General features: G+C 48.6%; 1 protein-coding gene across 8 annotated transcripts in view; it reads left to right on the top strand.

Annotated features, from left to right (window-relative positions):
- Positions 1-1005: 1005 nt before the first annotated feature.
- The window catches only part of TTC7B (tetratricopeptide repeat domain 7B), a 337747-nt gene continuing 330677 nt past the window's right edge, over positions 1006-8075 (top strand). For 7 of the 8 annotated variants that reach the window (XM_072624950.1, XM_072624949.1, XM_072624948.1 and 4 more), the window contains exon 1: positions 1006-1233. In XM_072624950.1, coding sequence (XP_072481051.1) covers positions 1113-1233 — 121 coding nt within the window. In that variant the 5' untranslated portion in view covers positions 1006-1112. The remainder of the gene's footprint in view (positions 1234-8075) is intronic. The other variant, XM_072624956.1, reaches the window with a different exon arrangement.

Below are 8075 nucleotides of genomic sequence, written 5' to 3'. Positions count from 1 at the left end.
TGTGGGGTAGGCCTGTCAATGACCCTCAGCCTGGGTTACCCAGGATGATTTAGTGGAGTATGGTCCCTCCGGGCTGTCACCACCGTGAGAGTCAGCTGGCAGGGGGGCACCGCAGCCTTGGGACGGGGCCCTCCCAGCAGGGGGGCACCGCGGCCTTCGGACAGGGGCCCTCCCAGCAGGGGGGCACCGCGGCCTTCGGACAGGGGCCCTCTCAGCAGGGGGGCACCGCGGCCTTCGGACAGGGGCCCTCCCAGCAGGGGGGCACCGCAGCCTTGGGACGGGGGCCCTCCCAGCAGGGGGGCACCGCGGCCTTGGGACGGGGGCCCTCCCAGCAGGGGGGCACCGCGGCCTTCGGACAGGGGCCCTCCCAGCAGGGGGGCACCACAGCCTTACCGGGGCCCTCCCAGCAGGGGGGCACCGCGGCCTTCGGACAGGGGCCCTCTCAGCAGGGGGGCTGGCCCTTCCTCAGCACCCCATGCAGCTCACTATGCACAGCAGATGTCTAATAAATGGTTATGGAACTGAACCGACTCGTTGTCTCCCTCTTTGGAGAGTGGGAACCCTGAGAGCAGGGGCTGCTGCCTCCTCCTAGGTACACACATTCTGTCGTGGACTCCCTCCCGCAGGAATGTTTTAAATGCGAAAATTAACATACTGAGGAATACAAAAGAAACCGATTTCATGGAAATACATTTATTAAAAATTTTAAAATGAAAACATCCCCAAAGATCTCCAAGCTCACGTTCTCCGCACGCCGGCGGCCCCCGGGGGCTGCTGGGTAAGCTCCCCGCCCCGTATGCCCCCTTTGACCCCGGGCCTTCCCGCCCCGCCCCGCGCTCGGCCGCCGGTGTCCGGCCCCGGCCCTTCTCCGCCTCCCCACAGGCGCCCCACGGGGTCGCGGCCGGCGCTGCGGTTCCGCCCCTGGCCGGCAGGGGTCGCTGCCCCGCCCGCCGCCGCCGCTCTCCTGGCCCGCCCCTCGCTCCGCTCCCGTGACGCCGCGGAGCCGGGAGCCCGGAGCGGGAGCCGGGAGCCGGGAGCCCGCGGCGGCGGCGGCGGCGTCTGGGCCTGCGGGGCCGGGCCGGGAGCCCAGGGCCCGAGGCCCGAGGCCCGAGATGGCGACCAAGAAGGCGGGCTCGCGGCTGGAGACGGAGATCGAGCGCTGCCGCTCCGAGTGCCAGTGGGAGCGCATCCCCGAGCTCTGCAAGCAGCTGTCGGCCAAGCTGATCGCCAACGGTGCGGCGGCGGGCGGCGGGCGGCGGGCGGGGGGCGGGCCGGGCCGGGCCGGGCCGGGCCGGCGGGGAGGCCTCTCAGCCCAGGCCGGGCAGGGCCCAGCCGCGCCCGAGGCCCTGGAGAGGCGGGGGGAGGGGGCGCGCGGCGGGAGGGGGAGGTGTGCCGGGGAGGGGGCGGGGGTCACGGGAGTGCGTGCGCGGGGCGGGGGTCACGGGGGTGCGTGCGCGGGGCGGGGGTCACCGGGGTGCGTGCATGACAGGTCACGGGGGTCACCGAGAGACACGGGGTGCACATGGGGGGTCCTGCGGGGGGCAGGGGGCATCTCAGGAAGCATGTGCACGGGGGGTCGCAGGACACAGGGCTGGTGCAGGGAGGGGTGCATCCGGTGTCCGTGGGTGCGGGCAGCGTGCTCGGGGGTTACTGGGGGGCCAGGAGGACGGCCATGGGGAGCCCGGGATCTGTGCGTGATTGAGCGGGACAAGGAGATAGGAAATGCGTTTGCAGGGGAGTTCCAGGGAGTCCCCGAGTGTGTAGGGCAAGAGGTCAAGGGAGGCAGAGTGAGAGGGATCCCAGGAAACAGGGGCGCGTGGGTGAGGGGGGCTGTATCGGGGGTCATAGGGGGGCTTACACGTCGGTTCTGGGCACCATACTTTAGAATGGACGCTCAAAGCTGCTGCCATGCAGGTGCAGACAGGTTGGTCAAGGGAGGAGAGAGTATTCCGCGTGAGGACACCCTGAGAGAAGTGGGGGGTCCCGAAAGAAGAGGGGGGGACATGAGGGCTGTCTGTCCTGTGGAGCAGTAGTCTGACTTGTTCTGCCTAGCCCTAGGGGCACGAACCTTGAATGCGGGGTCACACAGGGAGACCTTGAATGGGGAGACAGACTTGGATTGAGGTTGGATACCTGAAAAAACCTGGCAATAATGAAAGCTAACGGAAAATGGAAGGAGCCTGCCCAGGAGACAGATCCTTCTCTATCCCTTGAGACCCATCTCCTTGTTGGAGAACCTGGCACGGGGCGATCTTGGGCAGGTGTGGGATGGGTTAGGTGATCTTTGGAGTGTGTGTGTGTGTGTCACTTGGAGACAGACAGACGTGGGGGTCGTTGGGAATCTAGGCTTGGGCCTGGTGGACTCCTTGGTACCTGTATCTGTGTCCAGCTGTGTGTTTCTAGGGCACAAGGCTGCGTATGACTTCCAGTGTTTGCGTGGGTACATGCGATGTAAGGGTGTGTGTACGCTGTGGTTCTTCATGGAGGTCACTGGCGCAGGGTTTGCGTGGAAGATCAGGCTGTTCACCACTTTCCTATCCTGGGTTCACTGAGAATTGAGGTCTGAGCTTCATAAGGATGTGGGTGGTCTATTTAGGGACCATAGAGGTCCCAGGAGAGAGAGGGTGTGTGCTCTGGTCAGAGGTAGCTGTGAGTGTTCCTGAAAGTTACGGGGAGGTCAAGTGGTATATATAAAGAAGGGACATACTCAGAGGTCAGGCTGCATGTGCATGAAGGTTTCTGGGAAGCTATGTGCATGGGATGGGGATGGTGTCACCAGGAAATTGGAGACTCATGAGAGACTTGGGCAACATGTATAAAGGTCATAGGCAGTGTGTAGGTTTTATATATAGGGGTTAGAGGTCATTAGGAAGTCAGGGTGTGTATGTGACAATTATAGGGAGTTAGGACTTTTGTACAGGAGATAGAGCAAGTTGGAATTTGTATATACTAGAAATTCAGAATATATACAGGTTTTATACATAGAACTTCACAGGAAATGAGAGTATTTATAGCAGGGGCTGGGTCACGGTATGACTGGAATCAGTGTGTACGTGACATTACGGAGAGTATGCATGGGGAGGGTCACTGAATCAGGATTTTTGCATGGTATAGCATCATAGACAAGTAGGATTGTGTTCTTGGAAGTAGGCTGTTGGGAGTCATGGTGCTGTGCCTGGAGGCTGGGTCACAGGGAGTCAAGGAATGTCTATGATTTTAGGGAATGATAGTATGTGTATGGGGTATGGAGTGGCCCAGATTTTGTTTCTGAAGGTCACAGAGAATAGAGTTATGTTCTTGGGAGGGAGTGGTGCTTAGTTTACATGTGTAGAGGCTATGTGATGAGAAATCACAGGGTTTGTATATTTGTATCAAGGCTGTGGAGAGATAAAAATGGACAGAGTGCCTTAGGACAAGGAATATAATATAAGCCACTTATGTGGCTTTGAAAAGTTAAGTGTCGGTAAGTGTTTGTTAAGTGCTGACTGTGGTTCAGGCATTGTGCTAAGTGCTTGGGATACAAAGAAAGGTAAAGGATGGTTCCTGCTCCCCAGGAGCTCACAGTGTGATGGGGAAGATGACATGCAAACAACTGTGCACAAACAAGTTATATACAAGATATACGGTGTGTTTGCATTAAGGGTTGAGATTGGTGTGTGATACTTAGGAGGGAGTCAGATTGTGGGTTTAGTGGGAGAATGACAGGTTTGGTGGGTCTTTGATGGCTGGCCTTGGTGATTGACTTAAAAGTTAATTGAATTTAAACTTGTATCATGTACAGTCAGTACTGGATTGACAATTCAATTCCAGAGCAAAGCTCTACATGGGCATATCTGCTTATAAAATAAGTATTGCTAATAGTTACAAGTGAGAATTATTTTTGGTTAGCACATGACAGTATTGCATCAGGAAAGGACAGATCCATCCATTGGTTTGTACCCTACTTTTCAGCTCATAAGATGACAGAGAACTCTAAGGGATGCAGTCTGTACTTCACTGTTTTTCCCAAATGAGGCCTGGTGTCAGTGACCTACTTCTTATTGTACAGTTCATTCTCCTGTGGTAAATTTCATTGACCAGGACCTTGGTTTTATCCCCTCTCACTCATGCTGCTCAATGGGGCCATTTCTGGAGTTAATGTGTCAGCATAGCTGTAACTATGAAATGAATGGAGGCGAAGTTAGAAGTCAGCTAGATCGGTTTAAAACAAAGTTGTGCATTTTCTTGTTTGTGTAGCTTACTTAACTCTCACAGTCACATAATACTACTTTCCATTGTTTAGGGCTGTATATAGTTTTCAGAGCACTTCCACATTTGTGATCTCATTTGATCAGTCCCTCCAGGGAAGCAAGACAGATATTGTTATTTCTGTCTTACCAGTGAGGAGAATGAGGTTCATCAGTGATTTACAGAGGATCACAAGCGTAAGTCAAGTGGAAGACTCAGGACTAGAGAGCTTAGTTCTTCTTACTCCTGGTACATAGTTTTTTTCTCTGAAAGTGACATAGTTATTGGACTTAGAAGCTTCTGGACCCTCTCATTCAGGGACTGACCATCCATGGTGTGGATTAACTAGCCTTTTTACCTTCTCTTCTCCCTACCGGCATCATTCTGGACATTTTCTTCACCCTTCTTCATAGAATCATGGAAGGGACCTTAGTGATCCTCAGGTCTACCCTTCCCATTTTATAGATAGGGTTCCTGAGACCCAGAGAACCCAAGCTACTTCCCTCAGGTCTCACAGCATGAAGATGCAGTGGCACTTGGAGTTAGAACACAGACAAGAGATATGATTCTGTTCATTTAATGATACCGTAATAACAACTCAGATTTCCACAGTATTCTAAGTTTTACACTTCTCTCATAGAAGCTCTGGGAGAGATATTATTATTCCCATTTTCCAGATGGGGATCCTGTAGCCCTGAGATGTTGAAATAGTTTGCAGGAGTTTGTATATCTAATAGTGTATAATAGCTAGCTGAGGTCTTTTTTTAATATGAGGAGTTCGCCTTTAATCATTTGACTCCTTCATTAAGGAGTCCGGGTAGAGGTCTGAAGGTCTAAGAGAGGACTAATATAGCCCCAAGACAAACTTTTAAATTCTCTGTGGATGTCCATTTTTGCCATGATTGTAGCTTCCTTAACCAAGACTGATGGGGAGGGGAGATTTCTGCAGGGTGTCTGTGTATTTGTATATGTTAGTGTGTTTCAGGGGCCATAGTTGTTTGAACGAAAAAGGCTGCCTGCCTGGTAGACCTTTACTTTGATGGTAAAAGATCACAAGGACTTGGAAAGATCAAAAAGATTGTTTAGTAAGATTGGAAAAAAAAAGACAAAGAAACCAAACCACCCTATCCCACCAATTAAATAAAAGCTATACTTAGAGAGAAGTAAGTGGTAGAAGGAGGAGGTTATGAGGCAAAAGCAGGAAAGTAAGAGGCACAACCCAGCTGGCAGCATTTCTTCCCAGTCTTATCAGTAAATACTTTTAGAACACTAAGGGTGAGCCAGCCATCAGACTAAGGGACTATTTATTTCCCATTTGAAACGATCTTTTAAGCCGTAATCATTTGCAATTTAAAATAAGGTAAAAGGAGTTAAAGTTGTCCAGTTTCATAATTGTCTTAAATGAATGCATAGTATTGCATTTAAAGGTGCTGTTAATACGTAAGGGATCCTCCCAAAACAGCATTTGTAAAGGATTCCAGTGGGAATGGATTGCATTGTCCAGTCTTTATCACTAATAATTCTTAATAGTGCATCTCTAATGATCTTCTAAGACTATCAGAACATTTTACTTTATCTTCGGTATGTTTTAAACGAGTTATTTAGACTAATTTGCCAGGATTTAGATAGGTACAGAGAAGGGCAGTTACAAGCTGAAAAGTGGAACCCAGGAATCGAAAAATGATACTTCTCTACTCCATTGCTGGTTCATTGACCTTTATAATTCCCCTTCTCCCAGCTTTTATTTTTTTCAAAGCAAATATTGTATGAAAGGCTAAGGGTAAACTATAGCTGATGCAGGATAAGGAAAATTAAAAAGAGTGGATAAAGACTAGAAAGTATTCAGGGTTAATTGACTAGAGCAGGAATTGGGAACTGCTTGGCAAGGATGTCTAGGAGATACTTGTTAGTGGGACACTAGCCTGTTGCTGCTGCTTCTTTGGCTCAGTCTCTATTGCTGATGAGAGCTGTCGCCAACCTCTGGAATTGTTGAAGAGTATAAACGCACATTTATATAGCGATGTGAAGTTTGCAAACCGATTACCTCACAACAGCCCTTTGTGTACGTTGTACAAGTATCATTATCCCCATTTTAGAAAGTAGAAGAGTAAGGCCCAGGGCTTTGTAAGCATCCTGGCTCCTGGTAGGGCTCTCTGTGGTAGAACTAGAAGTATTAGATAATTTATTCTAACACCATTTATAAATAAGGAAACTGAGGTCCAGAAGGATTAGATTGCCTGCTTAAGTCACTTAGCGGGTTAGCTAGATAATAGGTGAGACTAAAACCATGACTCAAGTTTAGTGCTTGTTTGGCCATACCTGTGGTAGGTCAAGGAAATGGGGATAGGGTGGAGAAGGGTAAACTTCCAGAGAGTACCCCCTCAAATGCATCCTTACTTTTTGTATGGTCTCTGCTTCATCCTCTAACAGAAAGAATCAGCAAGATGGCCCCCACTTCCCCTTCCTTGTCTGGGTGCTCCAGGAGTATAGGGGTTGACAGTTTCACAAGTTCTCATTTGGTGTTTTTTCTTATTTTTGAAAAGAAACAAAATTCTTTCCTTTAATGTGTATCATATAGATATTAAGACTCTAATTTGGTTTCTTTGTTTTTATTTCCCTCTAGTAATTTGTGAGTACTGATTCACAAGGTCGCTTCAGTGATGCCAACTGAATCCTTTTCATACCTGCCTATCTTTAACTCTTTTTCCAGGTCCTCCCATAGATTCACCAAAGGCAGTCCACCCAACATGCCTTCCTCAATTTCTTCTGACCAGTAAAACCCTTAGGGTATCCACCTTTTACCTCTCTTACTTTTGCAACCTTATCAACTTTTCTTTTTCCATCAAATATTTTCTTAATAGCATCCTTTGCTCCATTTCTTCACGGCCTATAGCCACTCAAAAGAGTTAGGTCTAGTTATCTACACAGGAAAAAGAATATCCATTGCCAGCTTATACCCTGAAGAAAATGGACAACCTATAGTGCTGTTCATCAGTATGTAAATCTTGGATAGGAAGGTACAAGTGGCCAATGAATTGGATCCAAAATTAAACAGGAGGAGATTGCGCTGGATTACTTTCAAAAGACTATGAAACTCCTTTAATAACCCAAACTTCTCACAGTACTCAAGGTATATCTTTCTAGTATTTAATGTTCTAGAAACCAATGTTGTATGGTTTTGAGTCACTGAGTTTTAGTCTCTAAAGACTTAAAAAAGAATTAACATAGAGAGGGCAATGGAGAGGCTTTTGGTGGGTGTGAGCAGGCTGCCATACATACACACACACACACACACACACACACACACACACTCGTACACTCATACATAAAACAGGTAAAAAACTAGTGAATCACTGCTTAAAATTCAATTTTGTTTTTGTTCATTAAATATAAAATAAGGCTCCTATGGGTAGAATATAAAGATCAATGATATGTAGTAGTACTTACTCTCAGGGAATACATAAATGAGTGAGATACAGTATAATGTGTTAAGTGCAAAATGGAGATACAGAGAGTGCTGAGATTAAAAAGATGGGCAGACGTAGATTAAAGAATCATAAATTTAAAGCTGGAAGGGACCTTAGAGTTCGTCAAGTCCATCCTCTCTCATTGAACAAATGGGGTAACAAAACCCCAGAGAGTCTTAGCTAAGGGAGTAAAGCAGGGCTTCAGGAGAAAGTACCCCCTGAATGGGGCCTTGAAGGACTTCACAGTCATCATCAGATCATACTTCTGAACATGGAAGTTACCTCAAAGGCCAAGTGGTGCATTCTCTCATTTTACTTGTGGCCCAATAATTTATTTAATAAACTTCTGTGGCTCCCAGAAGGACTCCACAGGACCCCTCA

This window comes from Notamacropus eugenii, chromosome 7, assembly GCF_028372415.1.
Source record: "Notamacropus eugenii isolate mMacEug1 chromosome 7, mMacEug1.pri_v2, whole genome shotgun sequence".
NCBI classification, from domain to species: Eukaryota; Metazoa; Chordata; class Mammalia; order Diprotodontia; family Macropodidae; genus Notamacropus; species Notamacropus eugenii.
This window is presented reverse-complemented; position numbering and strand designations above follow the sequence as displayed.